Source organism: Pipistrellus hanaki (genome assembly GCF_964339955.1).
Source record: "Pipistrellus hanaki genome assembly, chromosome: 14".
Taxonomy (NCBI): Eukaryota; Metazoa; Chordata; class Mammalia; order Chiroptera; family Vespertilionidae; genus Pipistrellus; species Pipistrellus hanaki.
The window spans coordinates 46,415,379-46,441,134 of NC_140516.1; the positions used below are offsets into that span (position 1 = coordinate 46,415,379).

The window sequence follows — 25,756 nt, forward strand, 5'->3', positions numbered from 1 at the left end:
CAGGCAGTGCTGCTTGCCAGGCACGTCTTGCTGGTATCAGTGAAACCCTGCTTTCCCCTCTCTGGTCCGCACTGTCTTTGTTTTTGCCCGGTGGTGTTGGCATGGCTCCTGGCAGGACACTGAAACCACATGTATAGTTAATGGGGTGAATGGGGCAGGTTCGGTATCTCCAGGGAGGTGCATCGGAACCTCACCTCCCGCAGCAGCCTGGGTGTCTTTCCAGGCCTTTTGTTACCACCTTGAAAAAGTGCTTTTTTAAATTTTTCTGTTATTAATCCTATACCAGATTTGAAATACTGCGGAATTCTTACCAAAAAATTGGGACCATGAATGCTTATCCCATCAAAGAAACTTTGAAAGATGATATATATATATATATTTGTATATATTTGTGTATATATATATATATATGCATATTTAAAAAAAACTTTGTGAGGACCTAGACGGTTTGGCCCAGTGGATAGAGCGTCAGCCTTCGGACTGAAGGGTCCCGGGTTCGATTTTGGCCAGGGCACATGCCAGGGTTGTAGGCTCAATCCCCAGTGGAGGGCGTGCAAGAGGCAGCCAATCAATGATTCTCTCTCATCATTGATGTTTCTATCTCTCTATCCCTCTCCCTTCCTCTCTGAAATCAATAAAGAAATATATTTTTTTAAAAACTTTGTGAGAAGTTAGTTATGTAGTACAGTTATAAATTGTATTTATGAGTGTATTTTATTACCATCAGATTTGACCTCTGACTGGTAAATAACGTAACAAAATATTCAAGCTTCGTATTTGACAGATTTTCTCCTGGACCTAATTACTGAGGACAGGATGCTAGCGATGACTTTTTCTTGGTTTCTTTATCAGTAAACTGATACCAAGAAGTCATAAACATAACTGAGTCTCAAAAATAGTATGTTTTTGTTCATAAAGAAACACATGTGTATGGAACTGGTGTGATATAATGGATGGTCAGACAGACCTGCGACTAAATCCCAGTTATTCCATTTGTTAGTGGCAGACGTTGAGCAAGTTACTTGACTTCTCCAAGCCTATGTCGCACTTGCAAAATAGAATGAGTATTTACCTTTCCTGTTTATTATGTAGATTGGAGGTAATATAGCTAACGTTCTTAGTTCATAGGAGAGTTCAGTAAATGTTAGCAGCTCTTAAAATTATATTTATTGTCATTGTTGTTTTATAAAATCTATGATAATATTAAGCCTGAGAGGCCCTTAGCATAATAACTGATGTGTAATAATACTTTCTCTGCCCTCAGTGTAAGTCACTCTTGACTGTTTACAGAAAAAAAATATTTTGCAACTTGGATATAAAATATACATTAATTAACTCGAAATTGTATATAATAACTTGATCTGACATGTAATTAACACTTTATTAAAATGGATAATGAAGCGTTCACCCTAAAATCTTAATAAGTTGGATTAATTGGCAGAAGTGGTAATTTGATGAGCAGTTTTTTGTGTGTGTGTTTTTTTTTTTTAATTTAAATTCTTTATTGTTTAAAGTACATAGTACATATGTCTCCTTTTCCCTCATTGGCTGCTCTCACTTCCCAGCACATGCCCTCACCCCCCTACTGTCTCTTGATTTTTTGTTGGTTTGTTTTTAGAATTTTGTTATAATTGAGTAACTCCAATTACTGTTATTAGTCACTAGATCTTATTGTGCACTGACTCCACCCAACTCTAGCTTTCCGTTTCTATAAAATATTTCCAAATGCCTGTTTTAAGGTATAATTAAGTATTGCATGTCAATTACACTTTAAAAGTATAATTAATAGATTTAGTAGCTGCATTTATCTATAATAATAAAAGCGTAATATGCTAATTAGACCAGATGTCCTTCCAGACATCCTTCCTTCTGGACAAAAACCGCAGCAGGCGGGGGCCCAGCAGAGGTGGCCGCCACAGCAGCAGGCCTCTAGTTTACTTATAAGCAACAAACTCATTATCTTTGTCTTAAGTTGGTTAAATGAAGATGCTCTACTTTTTTTCATCATTGATTTTTCAAAAGAAAGGAAGGTAGAGAGAGAAATATTAATCAGTTGTGAACCTGCAATCTAGTTATATGCCCTGATCAGGAATCCAACTCACAACCTTCAGGGCACGGGAGGATACGCCAAACAACTGAGCCACACTGGCCAGGGCAAAATGCAGTGCTTTTAATGTTAGGTTAACAAAATCTATCTTCATAGTGCATAACTAAAATTATAAATGATGGTCAAGTAATTATAAATTCTGAGTTGCAAAAGTGCAGATTAATGAGATTTTCTTTGGAGGGAAGGGAACTAATGTTTACATGAAATCTGTAACGGTGTATTTTTCTTTGCATTTAAAATATTTTTCATGTATGGTCTCCTTCAAATCAAGCATTTCTTCTCTTTTGTGAAATTGGTTTAGGCATTTTGTATGTTTAACCTTTGATTGGAACACTTTGCTCCATTTTGATATTTAGTCATTCTTGCTATTTTTAAGGTTGACTCATTTTCAGTACCTTATTGTGTACTTAGGCCCTCTTAATAATATTTGATATTTCCTCTTGGTTTTTTTTTTTTTTTTTACCTAAATGTGTTGATTTTACTTTTTTTTCTTACACAGACTGCTATGCTGTTTCTGAAAGAATTTGGTGGCTTTTTCTTGCTATATATGCAGGGCTGCCCCTTTACACCCTCTGTCCCATTTTGTTCCCCCTGTCTTTTCCTCACACCCATCTTCTAAGAAATGAGTGGTTCATATTTTAGTGGAAGTGTTAGATACATTGTCCTTTCAGTCTTGATAACTTATTTTGTTTCAATTTCAGGGTTAGAATGGCTGAACACGGAGGGGCCTCTTTCTGTTTACAAGGACCTGGGTGGAAAGGTGGTCATCCTGGATTTCTTCACCTACTGCTGCATCAACTGCATTCACCTGCTGCCTGATCTCCACGCCTTAGAGCACACCTACTCGGACAGAGGTAACTGCCCTTTCCTCCCACAGACAGTGGGAGAAGAGCTGACTCATTTCCTCAGAGGCAAATGAATGTTTGGCAGGACTGCAGTAATTCTAAAAGTAATTTCTAATCTGTGAATTAAGGACTCCGTGTACCTCTTCAGAAGAGTTAAATTTAGTGGTACTGGAACCAGCATTTAGATTTTTCTCTAAAAATAGGATATAAAATACTTTTCTCAGGATCAAGTATTTTTATAAGTTAATTTTATATCTAGATTTACCTGAATTTGTTCTATAAAAAATTAAATGTGTGACTCTGATTTTATACTCTTCTCAAGAACTGTGATATAAAGGTTTAAAGTTCTTAATAGGAAATGTGATTATTCTTCCTTTCATTTTGAATGACATGGACATAAACAACAGTAGAATACAGAATAATAAATGCTCTTCCTTTGACCTGCTTTATGAAAAATATCTCCCAAAACACACTAGGAAATCCTCTTTTATGGTATTGCAAATTGTGAAGATGTAAGAGATTAATCTTAATATTTACTTTAGAAGTTTAGATTTTTTCAGATAGAGAGCCTTTAGGATAAATGAAATTAAAGGTTCCATTTAATTAGGTTGAAATTAAAGTTCTCTTGGATAAAAAGGAGAGTCAATCTTGTGAGTAAAGATGGGAAGAGAGTATACCTGTGCAAGGTGAAGGACTTCTTGGAACTTAAAAAACAGGAGTGAAAGATAAAATCTTCAGTGCCAATGAAGCTTCAGTTGCTTTTAAATTGTAATAGGTTATATCTTGAAGTTGCCAAGCAACAAGATTAAGAACTCAAAAGTCCCAGTAGCTAGATCATGTTTTCAGAAATTCATCTATATTGATTTAAGAACTGTGAGTATCTCATCGCCTAGGTTTTGAATGCGGTGTCTTCTTCAAGCCACTGTAAATAAATACATTTATTGAACATGTGTTATGTGTAAGGTACTCTGCTAACTGCTGGGGAAATATGTATCAGTGTGTCAGAGTTGAATGAAAAGCATTATGGAACCCAAGGAAAGGACTAACTTTGCCTATAAGCATTGGGAAATATTTCTCAGAGAAGGAGACAATTTAGATGGAACTGGGAAAAAGAGCACCAATGCAGCTGAAAATGAGAATGGGCCAGAAGGAGGAAGCAACAGGAAACAAGCAGGAAAGCATGGAAGTGTGGGTTTTGGGGAAGTGGTAAGTAGCTTAGTTTGGCAGGATTGTAGGAGCTCCTGGGAAAAGAGAAGGAGAGGAAGGTAGGTTGGGTTTGGATCATGTACCAAAGGACTTTGTATAACATTCTTAATGGTTAGGCTTTTCCTCCCATTGGAGACAGAGACAGTAAAGGTTGTTTGTTTAATAGAATGATCACATCCTAACGACATCTGAGTTTTAGGGAGGCACTACAGACTGGGTTAAGAATCCCAGTTAACCTTTTCCACACTTAAGATTACCCCTAAAAGACTGTACTTGGTTAACTTTCATGGTTAACCCTATATCTGGAACACATTCTTAGAATGGATCCTTGTAATTTATCACTTTATTGAAAACCTTTTTATAGCATACTGTAATTAACATCTTATTTTTACATATAAATCCATTTCTGAAAAGTACTTTTTAAATAATCTCAACATTATAATTTCATAGAAACTTTATTTCAGTAGTGTGCTACATATGAAAAAAAAATTTAATTTTTTAATTTTAGAAGATATTTTTTCAATTCATAGTCACAAAAGCAGACATGACCAGAAATTACATCAAAGTTTAGTGAATTGTTGCTAACTTCATTGGCTTTCTTGCGGCTCTGTTGTCTCACTATCTGATAACGTTTCTGAACATACTTGTAGCGACATTCGGCCACCTATTTTAAATTCCATGGAATATTCAGTTCATTGTATCAGTAAGCCACAATTGCTTAGCTTTGTGAGGGAGTGCTTATTAATTCAAAACACTGTGAAAGAGGTCCAATTTATTACCCAGTCTCCTTCCTCTGAAAACAGCTTTTAAAGTTAGGTTCATAATGGTGATCAATATCACATTTACAGTAGCACATGAGAAATCATAATGCCAAAGTCTAGAGTAAAAAGATACAGTACTTAATAGTAGTGAGTGGTCTGGTCTTCAACATTATTGAAGAATATAGTTAGACCCCAAGGGTGTTATTAATTCTTACAGCTCAGTTCACATTTATATTACTCTACAGGTGCCTTGGCGGTTTTCTTTCCTTTTCTACTTGAGAGTTTCTAAACTTTACTTTTTCTTTTCATGCTGGATACATTAATGGTATGTTATTTAGCAGAATGGCTTTTATCTAAGGAAAAGTATTCTTGTTTTGTAAGAAAACAATCAGGAAAACTTGGCATATTTTAAAATGTGATTACTTGGTATATGTTAATAAATCATTAAATTAGATTTCTAAAAACCTAAATGCCACAATACAACTGAATAAATGCTGGAATTCTCATCATGTAGCATACACTATTTTTCTGTTTTAAACTTTATTAAAAACTAGAAAATGCATTTTTTATTTTATAGTAAAACTAAACTTTTTAATGAGTCAGTATATAATTTCATTTTGTGTCAGGATTCCTAAAACCACCACCAGGTTTAGGAGGACTCACAGAATTCAGCAAAGGGAAAAGACACTTGTGGCTAAGTTCTTCCATTTTTGTTCTGTATGATTAACTGTCAGAAGAGGGCGCTCTCAAACTGAGAGCCCTGTCCACAACATGAAATGAATATTAAAAACATCATTATCCATATAAAACTGTAAAAAGTTGAAAATATGACTCAATTGAAATGCAGATGAAAATTCTCACTTAAAAAAATTTTCTCTATATTGGCAAAAACTGTAACAATTTTTCAATTGAATTACATATTTTCAAACAGATTTTAGGAATAATGAAAAAGCAACCTGAATCAAAATTCAAAACCTAAACAGAAATGAATGAACCAAAAAGAAAAAGAAAAAAAGGAAAAAAGGAAGAAGAAATGTCCTGATTGAACTCAGGAAAAAAATAGAAGGAAAAGGTCAGAATTATATTAGAAATGAATACCAAATTATGCCAAAGAGACAATAAATTCATGTAAAAATGGAGTAAGGGGCATTGAAGTAAAGCATGGGGTAAAACTTGGGGAATAAAAATGAGCGAAAGAAAAGTAACAAGCGTTAAATGATTAAATTGGAAGACAGCAGAAGAGGTCCAACATAAGACTACTTGGAGACTCTGAAGAATAAAGTCAAAACAACTGACTGGAACTAATAATCTAAAGTTAGAATCCAAGACAATGTTCTAGAAATAAAAGAAACCTTGAATGTTAATTTTTTAGACCTGTGTTTAAATGCAGGCAAATACACTAATTTAGTTCTGCCTTTTTTATTTATTTTTTCCTCTGGACTATTTATATTTACTAATGAGCCAACGCTACTCAGGCTTTAATATTTCATAATGTTTAACTTCTTTCATTTAGATGGTCTTCTGATTGTTGGTGTTCACTCGGCTAAGTTTCCAAACGAGAAAGTCCTGGATAACATTAAGAGTGCTGTTCTCCGATATGACATCACCCACCCTGTGGTTAACGATGCAGATGCCAGCCTTTGGCAAGAACTGGAAGTTTCCTGCTGGCCAACTGTGGTCATACTTGGACCCCGTGGGAACATGTTGTTTTCGCTGATCGGAGAGGGACACAGAGAGAAGTTGTTTTTGTATACTTCAATAGCTTTAAAGTATTACAAAGACAGGGGACAGATCCGAGCTAATAAAATTGGAATAAAACTCTATAAAGATTCTTTGCCACCTTCACCATTGCTATTTCCTGGCAAAGTAACAGTAGACCATCTATCTAAAAAATTGGTAATAGCAGACACTGGACATCATAGAATTTTGGTCATCTGGAAGAATGGACAAATTCAGTACAGCATTGGAGGTAAAGTTTGTTTCTAATTATGGTACGGAATGTATTTTTAGTGAAAAAAAGTTCAAGGAAATATATTGAAATTTATAAGTAGGAGCTAGTTATAGCACTATACATTGATCTTAACTTTATGAAATTTGTTATTTAATGTATGGTACTGAAGTAATCTCTTCTCCCTAAAAAAACAAACAAAAAAGAAAAACCCAAAAACCTACAAAACCCCATTCAAATCAAAAGGAGGAAATCTTTAAGCTAGTAATTTTTAAAGTATATTTGTATATGTTGTTTTTCAAGAAAAATACCACTCTTATTGTATCTTATGAAAGTATTACAATAAATCCTCACTTAACATCATCAATAGATTCTGCAACTTCAAATGAAAAAACATATATATAACAAAACAAATTTTACCATAGGCTAATTGACATAAAGAAGCGTTAAGTGCCTGTGGCATACTATCAACATTATAATAAAACAATGATGAATGTATACTCTGTATACATTTTGGATTTGGAGCATTATAAATGGAAATATTTCACTTTTCCATCAAAATATAGTCTTATCTTTTTTTCCCCCCCATATCTTTTTCTTTTCTTTTCTTTTCTTTTCTTTTCTTTTCTTTTCTGACCAAGACAATTCCCTAGGAATCTGAGACTTAGATAATAAAATAAATAATCTAGCTGAAACTGGTTTTTCTCAGTGGATAGAGCATTGACCTGTGGACTGAAAATTTATTTAAAAATTAAATTTTAGATTAGTTTAAAAATAATTTATTATTAACAACATATTAATCAAAGAGAAAAGTAATTCATCTCTGCAGTCCCGCTTGAAGTAACACATACTGCATAAAATAGAGATACTTGCACTCCTAGAGCAAATAAACTAATCATGTTCCTAAACCCTGATGCTAATCTTCATATGCCAAGATATTACTCATTTAGCTCTTGAATTTTTTTGTTTCTTATTTGTTGTTTTTGTTAGAATATGTGTGTATTTCATGTTGTTTATTTTGTTTTAGTTACTTAGTATTTTGGTTTATAGCATGCAGTTATGAGAATTGTTACTCAAAGAGTTGTAGCAGGTTGAATTTAAATGGTTAAGAGTTTATAATAGATTCTATAACTTTCAAAATAGTATAGATAAATTATTATTATTATTATTATTATTATTATTTTTTTTTTTGTTAAATAGAGAAAACTAGCAGTATGCTAGCTTTCCCAAATATGTTTTCAGGGATACTGTTATCTTGTAATAAATTAATAGTTATTATGGAATTTTAAAAGAAGAATTGTGTTTTGCTACACCAGGAAAAACTAGTTAGATGTGGTTTAACAGATTTTTTTGTTGATGGTGGTTTTACTGTACTTCTCATATCTTTTATTCTGCTAATCTAACTCATCAATATCTAAGAAACTTTATAGTACACAGTATTTTTTAATTTGAAGTGACCACAATTTGCTTCCTTTTTCCTCTGCAGGGAACTCTCACCACCTATGATAATAGTACTATTAATAATAATGAGAGTAAACTGTCAATAATAGTAATAATAATATTAGTATAATAGTAATACATTTACTTCTGGCATTTTTTTTTTAAATATATTTTATTGATTTTGTACAGAGAGGAAGAGAGAGGATAGAGAGCTAGAAACATCAATGAGAGAGTCATCGATCAGCTGCCTCCTGCACACCCCCCACTGGGGATATGCCCGCAACCAAGGTACATGCCCTTGACCGGAATCGAACCCGGGACCCTTCAGTCCCCAAGCCGACGCTCTATCCACTGAGCCAAACCGGTTTCGGCCATTTTTTTTTTTTTTTAATATATTTTTATTTCAGAGAGGAAGGGAGCGGGAGAGAGAGAGACAGAAACATCAATATCAATAAGAGAGAATTATTAGTTGGCTGCCTCCTGTACATCCCACACTGGACATATGCCCTGACCAGAATTGAACCATGACCTCCTGGTTCATAGGTCGACATTCAACCACTGAGCCACGCTGGCCAGGAAACTTCTGGCATTATTCTAAGTACTTTACCCGTATTAATTTATTTAATTCTTACAGTGCTCTGAATTGGGTATATTATTAGTTTCATTATACAGAAGACAAACTGAGGCACAAAGAATAGTCATCTCGCACATGTGTCAAACACAAGGCCCGCGGGCCAAATCCAGCCTGCCAGGCCTTGCAATGTGGCCCGCACCGCGCTGTCATCACTGCACTCTGCTGTCAGTTTATGACATTGTCAGTTTATGACTGTTCAGTAAACCATTCGGCCCGCGATTTAGGCTGGATTTTAGATTTTGGCCCCTTCTCTGATTGAGTTCGACACCCCTAAGCTAGAGAGAGAGAGAGCTGGGATTTAAATCAAGTCTGTTGGGCTCTTGAGTTTATCTTTCTGTTCACCTGTCTTACTTATGGACAGTGGAGTTTTGCAAAGCATAGTTTGGAAATGCTGACTTGAATGGCTTGTCCTCTGGTCAAAGAAATAACAATTATATTTTGGTTACTCTCCACTCTTAAAACTCCACATGTGTTACAAAAGCTGAGAAGTAGGTCACTAGACCAGAATCACTCTTTATTTTTCAATATCTATAAGGTATAGAACTTTGTGGCAAAGTGAAATAGTAATGAAGGATTCTTAACCTAGGGTTCATGGACTCTTAAGAAATTCTTTAATGGACTTGAGGATCTAGGAATCTCTTGAAATTATTTGTGACATTTTATGGGTATGTGTACTTTTCCATACGGAAAGGGTTCATGATTTTCATTGTACAATTGATCATTCAACAATTTGGAGTTTAGGGATGCCATACCCTTGTGCAACTGAAAATTCACATGCAACTTTTGACTTCCAAAAAATTTAACTATTAATAGCCTAAACTACTGCCGAAACCGGTTTGGCTCAGTGGTAGAGCGTAGGTCTGCGGACTGAAAGGTCCCAGGTTCGATTCCGGTCAAGGGCATGTACCTGGGTTGCGGGCACATCCCTAGTAGGGGGTGTGCAAGAGGCAGCTGGTCGATGTTTCTCTCTCATCGACGTTTCTAGCTCTCTATATCTCTCCCTTCCTCTCTGTAAAAAATCAATAAAATATATTTAAAAAAATTAAAAAAAATTTAAAAATTAAAAAAAATAGCCTAAACTACTAATAGCCTGTTATTGACCAGAATCTTTACTGATCACATAAACAGTCAATTAACATTGTATATTAGAGGCCTGGTGCATGAAATTCGTGTGTGTGTGTGTGGGGTAGGGGGGTCCTCAGCCCAGTCTGCACCCTCTCCAATCTGGGACCCCCTCGAGAGATCAGGTCTAAATGGGAAGTTTATATCCCTCTCACAATTCAGGACTGCTGGCTCCCTGCTGCTCACCTGCCTGCCTGCCTGCCTGATTTCCCTTAACTGCTTATTCCTGCTATCCTGATCACTCCTAACCACTCCCTTGCCAGCCTGGTTGATGCCTAACTGCTCCCCTGCTGGCCCTATTGCCCCAAACTGCCCTCCTCTGCCGGCCTGGTCACCCCTAACTACCGTTCCCTGCTGGCCTGGTCGACCCAACTGCCCTCCTCTACCAGCCATCTTGTGTCAACATGGGGACAGCCATCTTTGACCACATGGGGTGGGCATCTTGTGTATTGGAGTGATGGTCAATTTACATATTACCTCTTTATTATATAGGATATGTATTATATATGTTTTCTTACCAAAAAAGTAAGCTAAAGAAATGCTACTAAGAAAATCATAGGGAGAATACATTTACAGTATTTTTATTGGGGGGAAAAGAAACCACATCGAGAACTTCTTCCTATTTATTAGATGGAATTCTGCCTGACTCATGAATCATTCAGTAAAGCCAAGTAGATCTTTAAATTTAAAATAAATGAAAAAAATCATCATATAAGTGGATACATGCAATTCAAACCTATTTTGTTCACCAGTCAATAAGCATATCTTTCCAAATTGTTCAATATCACTCACCTAGATGCTTAAAAATTAAAATTATATAATATTTAGTTCTTCCTAATGTAGATAACAGGTACTTAAGATGCTTTTAAAAGTATTCTCTTCTGATATATGTTACTGTAGTTAAGTACACTAGTAACCATTATCCAGTACACCCTGTCATTAATAACACTTGTTACTCTTGAGAAAAATAGATATATTAGTAAACATTTATTATTATTATTATTATTATTATTTTTTACACAGAGGAAGGGAGAGGGATAGAGAGCTAGAAACATTGATGAGAAAGAAATATGGACCAGCTGCCTCCTGCACACCTCCCACCGGGGATGTGCCTGCAACCAAGATACATGCCCTTGACCAGAGTAGAACCTGGGACCTTTTATTCCACAGACCGACGCTCTATCCACTGAGCCAAACCAGTTTCAGCATAGGAAACATTTTAATCTTCAGATAGAAATATCATATTGTTTATATTAAAATCCAGTCTTTAAATACAGATTTTCTTTTGAAGGTTTTGCTAAATGGAAAAACTTTGTCTTATGGCTATCTTGTCTTTTAGGGCCCAATCCTGGAAGAAAAGATGGAATATTTTCAGAGTCAACTTTTAATTCACCACAGGGTGTAGCCATAATGAACAATATCATATATGTGGCAGACACTGAAAACCACCTTATAAGAAAGGTAATTTTCCATTTTAAATAGTTTTATACTTCCAGTCAGAAAAACAGATATTTACTTGCTTCATTAAATATTTAGAGTGAGAAGGCGATGCTTAAATACCTCAAATCATTCATATTCAGCTATTTTAAGAGATGCTGACTTTAGTTTTATTCTTAGGTATCTTGTTTTTCTGCATGTCAGCCTATAGTTGTCTCAGCGGATAAACTTTCAGTCAAGTCCCCCTTTTTTGCTCTTTGTTTCAAGTCTCATGCCTAATCACCCAAAAGCTCCTCATTTTGAGATATTTTCCTAACCTCTATATACAAAGTGGTGCTTTGTCCTTTTAAAAGTTAAGTTTTCTGAAACCTAGGGAAAAAAATCATACCACTTCCTGCCTTCATCTTTTTTGCTTTGCCTACAAATACTTATCAGTCAATAAGTTTTAAAAGTTTGTTTTATATCTGAATAAAAGTAATGAATCTTGTTTTTAAAAAGTGAGTTAATCATAAAGATAAAAAATAGTTCTCTGATCTTTTATTCCATCTCCCTAGAGGTAACCAACCATTATTACAATTTGTGTCTTTTCAGAAATTTTCTACTCGCAAATAAATTTATAATAAAAAGACTTACTCTAGACTAGCGGTCCTCAACCTTTCGGACCTCACAGGCCACCAGTTGGAGACTGCTGCTCTAGACAAATATTTTTTTAAACAAATAGTGGTGGAATCCTACCGTACTTACATAATCTTCTGCAGTCTTTTTTAACTTATTTATATTAGTCACATGAATTATATGACTGTGTCATATCCATTGTAGAAGTCATTTTAAACATTCCAATAAATTCAGAAGATTTTGGCTATAAATCAGTGGTCTTTAAGTTGCTGCTCTTTTCTGAAATCTAAGTTGATCTAATCTATCATGCCTAAACATACTCTTTCAGATACTTTCTTGATTTTTCTTGCTGTTCGTCTATCGATATCTATGCCCATTTATTTGACAATATTATCACCTATTATACATACAATAGAAAAAAAAAAAACTTGTGTAGAACATATAATATTCACTGTAATGAAAATCTCCATGAGGTCATGAAATTTGGTTTCCTTATCTCTGAAATCCTAAGCACCTAAAACAGGGCCTGGCCACAGCAGGTGTTCAATCGGTATTTTTTGAATGAATTTCTGAGCAAAGAACATCTATTTAATGTTGCATTTTTTAAAGTGTATATTTCTCTTAATATGAAAAGGTGTTCCATGAAAAAAGAATTTTATGGGTTTATAAAATAAAGCAGATTTAGTTTTTTTTTCAAATCTTGGAGACTGTGTCTTTTTAGAGACTTTAATATGCTAATGCTGTGGTTGGCAAACTGAGTCTCTCTGGCCCCTGGAGTGTGGCTCTTCCACATAATACCATGGCTTGGGCGAGTCTGTTTTGAAGAAGTGGTGTTAAAAGAAGTTTAAGTTTAAGAAATTTGGCTCTCAAAAGAAATTTCAATAGTTGTACTGTTGATATTTGACTCTGTTGACTAATGAGTTTGCCGACCACTGTGCTAACATATTGTGAATACATTGCTGGGGGTATACATGTGTAGTATTTCCAAACTTACTTGATCAAGGATTACTTTTTAGGCAGAACTTTTCATAGGACTAACTAATGATTTTATGTATATACTTCGGGGAAAAAGTGCTTTTCTATTGTTACTAAGTCCTTATAGTACTTAGCAATATCTTTCAGGGTTGTATGCTTCTTGAATTTATCCTATCATAGATATCTCACAGGGCATTAAAGTAGTAAAATATTTACCCTACAATATTCAGTGAGTACTTGTCCTTTTTTAATTATCCATTATATCTCTTGCTTTAGAACCCATACGTTTTGAAGTATTGACTGTATTTCAAATATTTTTTAACTAGCATAATCACATATTTAGGTTACCCCAAGTTATTTTTTATACTACATGGCTTAGTTTAGTGTCTGCAAAAAATAGGACGTAAAGTGGAATTATTTCTTCCTTTCTTTTAAAAAATATTTATTGTATTTTACTTTTGTTTAAACCTCATTAACAGAGGATTGGTCATAATCTTACATTTACAGCTCACATTTTTCAATGCAGACCTATCTCTTGTTCAGAATATTATTTATTAATTTATAAATTCTTCTTTATCCCCACTCCCATTTCCTCTGCATAAACACACCTGCAGGCAGTCATTTTTATGTTCAACTCATATATTTTTATTTGTATCTGACCTTGAAAAACATGTAGTGTTTTGTGTGCTTGTTTTTTAATAACTTTATTATAATACTAGAGGCTCAGTGCACGAAATTCATGCAAGGGGGTGTCCCCTCAGCCCAGCCTGCACTCTCCAATCTGGGACACTTTGGGGTATGTCTGACTGCTGGTTTAAACTGGCATTCGGACATCCCTCTCACAATCCTGGACCGTTGGCTCCTAATCACTCACCTGCCTGCCTGTTTGCCCCCAACTGCCCCCTCCCTGCTGGCCTGGTCACTCCTAACTGCCCCCCCCCCCCCCCGCCCCCCGCTGGCCTAGTCACCCATTACTGCCCCCCTTGCTGGCCTGGTCATCCCCAACTGTTCTCCCCTTACCTCCCCCTGCACTGGCCTGATTGCCTCTCACTGCCCCTGTGCTGGCCCAGTAGCCCCCAACTGCCCTCCTCTGCTGGCCTGGTCGCCCCCAACTGCCTCTGCTAACCTTAATGTTCAGTTGTTTGGTCGTCCCTCACTAACCCCATGCTGGTATGGTTGTAGGCAGCCATCTTGTGAGGGTGTGAGGGTCGATTTGCATATCACCTATTTATTATATAGAACTAGAGGCGTGGTGCTAGCCCACCCCAGTTGGGGGGATGATCAGAGCCAGACTGGCTGGAGGGAGGGATTGCGGGAGGTTGGCCAGCTGGCCCCATCCCCAATGGGGCTGGGGGTGGGGCTCGATTTGGGTTGGCGTCAGCCAGGGGAAGGAAGCTGTAAAGTTGTGTAGCCATAACCATAAATTAATTTTAGAATATTTTCATTCTCTCAGTAAGAATGTTCATGCCTTTTACAATTAATTCCCACTCCCATCCACAGCACTAATCTTTATAGAGATAGAAAGTCTCTTGAACATTTCATATAAATAGAGTCATACAATATATAGTCTTTGTGCCTGGCTTCTTTCATTCCATGTAATGTTTTTGGGGTTCATCTGTAGTTTATTCCTCTGTATGGATATTCCACATTATGTCTGTCCATTCATCAGTTGGTTGACATTCAGGGTATTACCAATTTTTTTCCTATTATGGGTAAATAATTCATGTGTAAGTTTTGTGTAGACATCCATTTTTATTTTTCTTGGATCAATATTTAAGTACTCAAATTGTTGAATCATGTAATTATTCATACATGCATAGTTTTATTTCTGGACATCCAGATCTATTCCATTAATCTTCACCACACTGTTTTGATTGCTGTAACTTTTAATAAATATTGAAATCAGTTAAATACAGATCTTCTTACAGTCTTCTTTTTCAACATTGTTTTGGCTGTGCTGGGTACCTTACAATTTCCTATGAATTTTAGAATCAGCATATCAATTTCTGCAAAAACTTTTGTTTCTTGTATAAATAACTAGATGCCTGGTGCACGAAAGTTGTGCACTGTAGGCGAGGATTCCTCTCGCAGTCCAGGACCCCTTGCTCTTTACCACCCACCTGCTCGCTGCTCCTTACCACTCAGCTCGCTGCTCCTTTTCAAAAGTTAAAATTTTTGCTCATTAACATTTATTGTTTAAAAAAAAAAAAAAAAAAGACAAGCTACAGGCTGTCAAAAAAAATAACCTTAAAAATTTACAAAACATATCAAGAAGGGATTAGTATCCATGAAATATATAAATGTTCCTACAACTAAAAAATGTGAAGATAATCCAATAAAAATGGATTGACCAGACATTTTTTCAAAAGAAGGTATAAGAATGACCTTGTCATTTACATTTGCTTTTCAACTCAGGATGTTGATCACTTTTTATCCACTTTATATCCACTATAATGGTTTAAATTTAAAAGACTGACAATATTATATATTGGCAAGAATGTGGAGCAGTTGGAACTTCCATACATTGTTGGTGGGTAGATTGATAGCTGGGTAAAATATGTAAAAATGCAAGTAAGTGAAATGGTGATAATAAGTGGCATGTGTATGGATCTTTGTTGCAAGATTCTTTTAACTTTTTTCTAGTTTGAAAATGTTCATGGTAAAGTGTTGGTGGAAGGGTCTCAGGAGATGAAACCATAGCTTTTCCCCCCAGTAGAATGCATTAGTTTTCCATTTTATACAGTAGAGGCAACATAATGTAGTAGAGCTAGCACTGCCTGTATTCAAATCCCAGATCCTGGACTTACTAGCTATAGGATCTTAAGAAAGTTACATAATGATCTGTGCAATAATGATAATCGTAGTTATGAGAATGAATGGATGGATGATACCTTGATTAGCAGCTGGCACATATTAAGCTATATATGTGTCATTTAGTAGCCAAGTACACTTGAAATACACTTAATTTTTAAAAATGTGAATTTTTTAGATTTTGCTTTAAAATTTCACTTTCTTTTAAAATATTATAAGTTAAGAGAAGATCAACACCATTTCTGGTAGAGGTATGATGAGATGAGAGGGGCAGGAGGGAAGTAGGGGCATGGACAGGTGAGGAAATGAAAGGGACCGAGTTTTGTACTTTTGAATAACAAGAGCACCCTATGCTTGATTAAACCATTTTTAAGCTTTTAAATTTTTTAAGATAATAGACTTTATTTTTTAGAGCAGTTTTAGATTCATAGCAAAAATGAACATAAAGCACAGTTTCTTTCCCCTCATTCCTGCAACACTCCCTCATCATCAGTTATTCCACACCAATGTGATACCATTTGTTACACTTATCGAACCTGAACATCCTTATCATGCAGAGACCATTGTTTATGTTAGGGTTTACTCTTGGTTGGCACATTTTGTAGGTTTGGACAAATGTATCATGACATGTATCCATTGACCATTGTAGCATCAGACAAAATAGTTTTACTGCCTTAAAAATCCTGTGTTCCACTTATTCATCCTTCTTTCCCCCTAATTCCCAGGGATTTATACTTTTTTTGTTTTTAAAGAAAGTATTTTAAATACCTTATATATGTTTTTATTGAAAATCGTCATGTACAAAAGAAAATAAAAGGTAACATGCATTGCATAAAACATACTCATTTCTGTAGATTGACCTGGAAGCTGAGATGGTGAGCACCGTAGCTGGCATTGGGATTCAAGGTACAGATAAAGAAGGTGGAGCTAACGGAGAGCAACAGCCCATTAGTTCCCCGTGGGATGTAATTTTGGGATCATCAGGTATGTAAACTTTTAATACTTAATATAAGTAAACATTGTTTCATAAATGTAAGATTTTAAAAATATGCTGGGGACATTCATTTGGATTAATTCTATTGCGAGTGATTTTATACTTTTATGCCTGTGGCTTGAGATTTGTTGTCTAAAAGCAAAGCCAACAGTAATGTATATAAGATGGAGTATATTATTATATATAACATGTAACATTACACATTATGTTTTTTATACAAGATAGTATATATATTATTCTGAATTAATGTTAAAGAATCTCAGTTTAGCTGCAGCTTCCAATTAATGTAACTCTGAATATTCTTCAGTTAGGATAATAGTTCAGAACTTCAAAAGATTATTCATGAACTATACCATTTAACAATGTCCCTTTTTTCTAGTTTGAAAAAGAAACTAAAAAATGACAGTTGCTTTTTTTAAATTATTAAAATTTGTATTGAACCATGATAGCTTCTTTTGAGCAATTAAAAAAAAGTTTGCCTTACTGTATTATGTAGGTATTGATAATGAATAAGATTGGCATTATCTTTATAATCTTCGTTACCTATTATACATTAATAGACTATAAGATGACCCAGGAGCATAAGTCCTCTTATTTCTCATTGGCCCTCAGTGATACAGGGATGGTTATCTACATATAAACAATAAGAGTAATGAATAAAGTAAGTTAGTAGAATACACTGAAAATGTAATTTGAGACTAAATGGTTTAGATGGTCTTAATATATTTATAGAGTGAACTAGAGGCCTGGTGCACGAAATTCGAGCACTTGGGGGGTGGAGGTGGTCCCTCTGGGCTTTTCCTGTTGCTCTCTCTTAATTCTTTAAATTGTAGAATTAGATGATTTACTACCCTTTTTTTTTTTTTTTGAGGTAGGCCTGTAAAGCTATAAACTTTCTTCTCAGGACTGCTTTCATTGTGTCCCATAGATTTTGGATTGTTGTGTTTTTATTGTCATTCGTTTCCAGGATGTTTTTAATTCTTCTTTGGTCTCTTTGGTAACCCAATCATTGTTTAATAGCATGCCATTCAGCTTTCAAGTGTTTGAATTTTTTAAATTGTTTTTATTGCTGTTTATTTCTAATATTATACCATTGTGGTCTGAGAAGATGCTTGATACGATTTCAATCTTCTTGAATTTGGAGACACTTTTCTTATAACCCAATATGTGGTCTATTCTTGAAAATATCCCATGTGCATTTGAGAAGAACATATATTCCATGGCTTTGGGGTTAAATGTTTTAAAGATGTCAATTAAGTCTATGTTATCTAGTGAGTCATTTAGGATAACGGTTTCTTTGCTGATTTTTTGTCTAGAGGACTTATCCAGTGATGTCAGTAGTGTATTACAGTCCCCTATTATGATTGTATTGTTGTCCATCTCTTGATATCTTCCAGGAGTTTTTTTGTTTTGTTTTGTTTTGTTTTGTTTTTTATGTATTTGGGTGCTCCTGCATTGGGTATGTATGTGTTTATCAGGGTTATATCCTCTTGCTGTATCGATCCCTTTAGTATTATGAAGTGACTTTCCTTATCTCTTGTTATTGCCTTCACTTTGAGGTCTGTTTTGTCAGATATAAGTAAAATTTACAAAGCGATGCAAAGCAAGGGACTAAATCCAAGAATACTCTATCCAGCAAGGCTATCATTCAGAATTGAAGGGGAAGTAAGGAGCTTCACAGACAAAAAAAAAAAAGGCTAAGGATTTTATCACTACCAAGCCAGCAATGCAAGAAATGCTAAAGGGTCTGGTATAAAAAGAAGAAATAAAAAGGAAAGAAGGAAGTAAACAGACTGAATGCTCCAATCAAAAGATTGGCTGAATGGATAAAAAAAAATATGATCCATATATATGCTCTTTATAAGAGACCCATCTAAGAACAAGGAACTCACACAGACTGAAAGTGAAGGCATGGAAAAATATCCTTCGGGCAAATGGAAATGAAAAAAACAGCTGGGGTAGCAATACTTGTATCTGACGGAATTTCTGTTTGTTTGTCTTATTAAGAATGCACCCAAAATGCTTTCCAAGGAAAATCTTGGCTCTGTTGACAAGTACTCTCTCAGCTTCGGCCAGCGGGAGTGACATGCTATCTGAGGCTTATGTCATTACTAAGCTCAGTTTTCAGTAAAGGAAGTGAGTCCCACCTTACTTAGCTCAACAGGTTATTATAAGCATGTGGTTCTTCATTTAACTTACAGCTTAAAATAGCTTTACTCAGGTACTTGGCAAGAGGCGTATTCTTGAATACACTTTAGTTCAACACCTTCCAAATTCCTGGCCAAGAGAAAAAGGTTTCCAAGCACTGTCTGAAGGACCTATAATCCAATGACTACTCTAGCTTGAGAGCTTTTAACCCGGAGTCACACGCCCAAGGTATTCATGCTTAGGTTTTGTAAGGTACTTAAACTTCCCAGAAATTCTTTTTAAGATTTGGGGGAATTGGTCAGATTCTCATTAGAGTTTCAAAGTGGTACATGTTACTCAAAAACATTTTAAGAGCCACTAATTTAAATTACTCTAAAATCTAATCCTGGATTAATGTATTGTCAGACTATGGGAAATTAGATCATAGAATATTTGTTCTTACATTTGTTTTTACTAAACTACTTTTGAGAGTGGAATTATCAGGAGTAAACATGAAAAATAGGTTAGATATTGTGATAATGAATCATAGATACACCTACCGTGTTTCCCCAAAAATAAGACATCCTCAGAAAATAAGACCTAGCGCATGTAAAGATAAGACATCCCCTGAAAATAAGACCTAGTGCAACTTTGGGAGAAAAAATTAATATAAGACACTGTCTTATTTTCGGGGAAACAGGGTAGCAGCATGGACAAGTATCCGAAGGAATCTGTTGAGTGAAAAAAAGCAAGTTACGAAAGAGACCTACAGTATGATATTTTTTACAGATGATTTAGTAGTAAGCAAGATTAATTATATCTTGAGGGATCAATCAAGACTTGGTAAAACTGAAAAATAAGAAAGTGAAAAAAAAAATTTTTTAGCCTGGTAGTTCTTTCCAGAAAGAGGAGGGGTTATAGTCATAAAAGGATGCATGGATGTTCTTTTCTTGAGCGAGGTGATGTGCATATGGATGCTTAATTATTAAACTTTATAATGCATCCATTCATATAGATATTTAATTAAAAATTAAACTTTACAAAGGAGCAAAATAGATTAGGTAAATAGAATGAAAACTAACAAGGACCAATACATAGTTAAATATATGCCCTATCAAGAGACCCAGTTAATAAATAATGGGACTTGAAATACCCATTGTAAATATGTAAATGTGTTTGTGTATGTATTTTTTAAAATATATTTTATTGATTTTTTTACAGAGAGGAGGCGAGAGGGATAGAGAGTTAGAAACATCTATGAGAGAGAATCATGGATCAGCTGCCTCTTGCACACCTATCGGGGATGTGCCTGCAACGAGGTACATGCCCTTGACTGGACTGGAACCTGGGACCTTTCAGTATGCAGGCCGACACTCTATCCACTAAGCCAATCCAGTTTCGGCTGTATTTTAATTCTGAATATTTAACCTAATTATGGCATTACAGTGATAAGAGCATTATCATTCTAAATACTGTCAGAACTACACAATGTTAGAAAAATAATTACTAAGTACAATAAATTCATTTTCAGCAGAAATTCTACCGTGTTTCTAAAATGCCTGACTTCACTCTTGCCAGACAATAACCTGACAGATTTTTCATCCTAAAGTTCAAAACCCCACTAGTCACTAAGTAGACTTCACCTGATTTAGAATCATTTATAGAAAGGATAATGTGCCCGAATGCCATTAACCTTCCTTGGCCTTTTAATCAGTATTTTCCCTAGATAGAAGTTTAGCTGTTCTTATACAATCCTTTATGTTCAACATTTAACTATTTAGAATGTTGGTACTTAAGTGCTTAGATAATATGGTTCTTGGAGTTCCATTAATATGCGATAAAATACTATACAATACATGTATCCTCTAAAATAAGCAGATGATACAGAATTTTTGAGGAATAAATTTTCTACAGTTTAACTGGTGAGTGAAAAAACCCTCTCCAACCATTGACAGTGCATTTCTTAGGCCTGGTTATTTCCTTTTGCATAATGCTTTTGAGATTCATCTCTATTGTTGCTGGTGTCAGTAGTTGGTTCTTTTTTATTGTTGAGTAGTATATCATTGTTTGGCTGTGCCACAGTTAATTCATCAGTCGATAAACATTTCAGATGCCTTTAGTCTATAGCAATTATTAAGGCCTGTATAAACACATGTGCATAGGTTTTTATGTGGACATAAGTACTTATTTCTCTTAGGAAAATATTTAGGAATGAAATTGCTGGGTCGTACGATAAATGTTTAATTTTACAAGAAACTGCCAAAGTGTTTTCCAAAGTGGCTCTTTTCTTAACTGTCCCAAGTGTCCTGGATTAATGTTGCTTCTGCCTAAAGACTTCCTTTTACAGTTCTTGTAGCAGGTGGCTGGTGCCAGTGATTTCTCTTGGCCTTTTTGCGGGGAGGGGAGTGTCTGGGAAAGGATTCAGCCTTCATTTTTGGAAGATATTTTTACTCCATATACGTCTGGGTTGACTTTCTTTTTTCCTTTGATACTTTAAAGATGTCATTCGATTGCCTTTAGCTTACATAGTATTAAATAAGAGGTCTGATTTCTTTGCCTAGTTCCTTTGTATATAAAAGTGTGTGCTTTTGCCCGGCCCACATGGCTCAGGCGGTCATGAACCAGGCGGTCATGGTTCAATTCCTGGTCAGCACACATGCCCAGGTTGCAGGCTTGACACCCCACCCCCAGTGTGTGTGTGTGTGTGTGTGTGTGTGTGTACACGTATGTGTACGCACTCGCGCGGGAGGGAGAGGGAGAAGAGGTTCAGGAGGCAGACATTTCAATGATTTCCTTTCATCATTAATGTTTCTATTGCCCTCTCCCTCTCCCTCTCCCTTCCTCTATGAAATCAATAAAAATATATTTAAAATTAATATAAAAAAAATAAAAGTGGGTGCTTTTTTTTTTTTTGGCCACCTTCAAGATTTTCTCTTTGGTTTCCAGCAGTTTGACTGATATGTCTAGGAGTTATCCTGTTAGAATTCTTGAGTCTATGGTGTGGTATAGCGTCCTTCATTATCTGTGAAAAAATTCTCACCCGTAACCTCTTTAAGTGTTTTTTTTCCTGCTTCTTTCTCCTCTTCCTGGGATTTCAGTTACTCATATGTTAGACTCTTGATATTATACCCAGCACTTTTTACATACTGTACTTTTTATTTTACCCTTTTTTTCTATTTGTGTTTTAGTGTGAATAATTTTTATTGATTTATTGTTAGGGTCATTGTTTCCTCAACTGTGTCTAGTCTGTTGATAAGACTGTTGAAGGAATTTTTCATCTTATATTTTTATAGCATTGCCACATTACTATTTCTCAGATTTCATCCATCTGCTGAAATTCCTTACATATTTAGGTATGCCACCTTTTTTCTCTAGATTATTTAACATTGTAGCATAGTAATTTCAAAGTCCATGTAGTTCCAGATTTCAGGTAATCTTTGAGTCTGTTTCTGTTGATTGTTTCTTGAAAATGTGAGGGTTTTTATGTTTTGTTTTGTTTTGCTTTTTGGTTTTGATGAGGGGTGGGAATGTGTGTATTTATTGGGGTGAGGATTTGTTTTTCTTTGCGGGGGTTGGGGGAGGCAGGGACAGGGAGGAGGGGTGCTGCTTACTTATATTTGTCTTCAATTTTAACTAAATTCCAGTCATCTTGTGTGGAATTTTAGAGGCTGAGAGTAATAGTATTTATCCAACCTCCGATGGGAGGTTGAGTCAGTGTAGTCAGAAGCTGGTTGGGTCTGGGTGTTGTTATTGCTGTGAGTTCTGTCAGCTCACCATAGCTTTTGCATTCATTTAGCTGTGGCTGGTGCTGCCTAAGCATGGGGACCTAGAGGCTGGGGCGAGGGGGGGGGGGGGGTAGAGGGGGTTCCTCAGTGTCAGAACTCCACCTCAGCCATCAGTCATCCTGTACAGCTGAACCACGGTGGTTCCCTCTTCACTCTGCAGCTGCATGACAGGTGGCCTTGCTGCTGTTTGTCATTCTCTAAGGGAGTGTTCTCAGCCCCAGTCTTAGGACCCCTGTGTGTCTGTGGTCCATGAGAGGAAATGGAGCTTGTTTGTTTTTTCATTTTTCTGTTCTATTTCTCTCTGGCAGCCAAACTCTGCCTTTAATCTGTGAGTGGTTTTGAAGAGTTTCTCTCCTCCCCCCCCCCCCCCCCCCACACACACACACACACACACAGAGTGGGGAACCCCTGCTTGGTGTCAGTATGGAGTCCTTGGCCAAAGACAGTGCCCTGCCCCTCTCCGAGGTGGAGAGATGCTTTTCTTCTACCTTCTTCCAGTCCTCACATTAGTCTTCCTGTGCTCTGGGCATTGTTGCTTTTTCCCAGTGGCTTAAGGCTTTGCTTCATAGGAGGGTTAGAGACTATGGAGAAAAACTATTCACACTAATGGACGATTTCACAGATGCTTTTAAGAGGATTCTAGTCAATGGACTTTATTTTGATCATAGTTACTTAAAATAACACAGAATATTTAAAAGCTGGAGTGAAGGTATTTTTTCATTTGCTGATTTTATTTCTGCTTTCTGAAACTATTTCAGTAATCCTTATTGATAATTATGAGGGTTTTGACTTTCCCAAACCTTTTTAGCTTTCGGAATTATCCTTTTTTATTTTTAAATTGTGACTGTTGAAAGTCAGTGGTACTAAGTGTGCTCTTAAATTAAAATGGAAATGTTCGTAATTGTTAGAAGGAACAAAGTAATACCCTACTCAGTGATACAACAATGTGTTTTAGATTTTAAAAACCAGGATGAACGGTATAATTTTTTTAAATGTACCTTTGTTGTTGAAAGTATTACAGATGTTCCCTTTTTTCCTATTGACCTCCACCCACCCCACCCACCCCAGGCTTTTACCACATTATTGTCTGTGTCCCTGGGTTATGCATATATGCATATAACTCAGCCATACAGTTATGTGCTTTAGATTTTAAAATCCAGGATAAACAGTATAAATTGTTAATGTGACTCATTAGTTTGATACCGTTATAAATGCCAGACTACTTTTTTTTTTTTAATTCTCATTTTATATGTAAAAACTCTTCAGTCCTGAGAAATGATCAAATTGCCAACATGACTGGGTTCTGATGAGAGCTCTCTCTTGGCTTATAGTCGCCTTCCTGATTTATCCTCACATGGAAGGGGCAAAATAATTATGAAAAGCCTTTGATCTAGTTTTAAAACATTAAACAGAGACTGAGACCCCAGAATACATGGAATGCCATTGTCACTTTTAATATAATTTATGTTTATAACAATATTTGACTATGAAAAAATTAAATTGAAATAAACTGCTTTCCTTTATATTTTATAGGATGGTATTTAAGAATGCAGAGAAAAGGCAACCTGTAAAATAGGTTTTTCTGTTGGATTGCCTATTCCAATTCCTTTCTTCATTTACTAGCTCTGTGATCCTAGCAAGTTACCTACCCTCTTTTCATCTTCAGTTTCTTCCTCTGTAAAAAGGACTTAACAGCACTACCTGTCTTCCGGGGCTTTGAGAAAAGTTCAGTGATAATCTCTGTAAATTGCTTAGCACATAGCAACCACATTCATTGAGAACCCTCGTCATCATTTTTGCTGTTAACTTGAAAGGCACTTGGAAATAATACAAGTTAAAGAAGAAAAATTTATTTTAGATACAAACTACTTGAAGTGAAAGAAAATATAAATAAAATAGCCTTACTAAGATAATTTTTTAGAGCATGTGTCTGACCAAATTATTTTAGTTAAAATATCTCAATTACATGTAAAAATAACCTTAGAATACATCTAAAATTAAAATATTTAACTTTTTTAACAAAATTAGTTTGAGAAATAGAGCCTTGTCACATTGTAATAAATTGTAAATTAATTTTTACAACTATTTATGCATTTTAATTATTTAATTTTAGTTAACAGCTATATTATACTCAAGCTTTTTTGTATGTCAGCTATATATTTCTATATTAAACAATTAAACAGTTGTTTTTTAAATAGCAGTTGTGGTGTGTATCTAAGTCTAAAAGCTGATATTGTGGCAGATCTAAGCATTTCTTAAACTATTAAAATAGACAGTGTTTTCATGAGAAACAGTTACTAAAGTGTATAATTTAGGTGGTTAGTGCTGGTTATTTGACTACCAGTTTCTTGGAAAGTATGTGCCAACCCATTTCTTTTATCACATGAAATAAAAAAATTAGATGTTTGAAAACATTGTGCCCAGGATACAGAGTCATATTACTATTAAGAATATATTGGATTTCTGTGAATTTACCAGTACATTTATAAGTCTAAAGAAGTATGTCTTTCATAAGGAAAAATAGAAATTTAAAAAAATAAAACACTGCAATATTTTTATTTTCTTCTATCAGATGATTTATAAATACATTACTGTTTTCCCTGAAATTTCTCAAAAAAATTGTGTTTTTCTATTAACCAAAATATATACATATTACTTACTATTTACTTTTATAAAGGTTCAGAGGTCCAAAGAGATGACATTCTGTGGATAGCCATGGCAGGGACTCATCAGATATGGGCACTTCTACTGGACTGCGGCCGACTACCAAAGAAAAAGTAAGTGACAACATCTCTTTGGGGGTAAACTGCACAACTTGGAGTTCACAGAATTCCCTTTCGCAAGTCTCCATCCTCTCCACACTCACTGTACTCTCAGGAGGTGCTGGGATATACTACCATAGCGAACAGCCCAGATAAGGCTCGGTCCTTTGCTCACTCACTTAGATGC

The 25,756-nt window shown here is 35.4% G+C and overlaps 1 protein-coding gene across 1 annotated transcript in view; it reads left to right on the forward strand.

Annotated features, from left to right (window-relative positions):
- NHLRC2 (NHL repeat containing 2) overlaps window positions 1-25,756 on the forward strand; it is a 40,718-nt gene that overhangs the window by 1,361 nt on the left and 13,601 nt on the right. Inside the window, exons 2-6 of the mRNA XM_084903655.1 lie at window positions 2,809-2,961; window positions 6,433-6,888; window positions 11,403-11,524; window positions 16,756-16,885; window positions 25,485-25,584. Of these exons, the coding sequence (XP_084759781.1) occupies window positions 2,809-2,961; window positions 6,433-6,888; window positions 11,403-11,524; window positions 16,756-16,885; window positions 25,485-25,584 (961 nt within the window). The remainder of the gene's footprint in view (window positions 1-2,808; window positions 2,962-6,432; window positions 6,889-11,402; window positions 11,525-16,755; window positions 16,886-25,484; window positions 25,585-25,756) is intronic.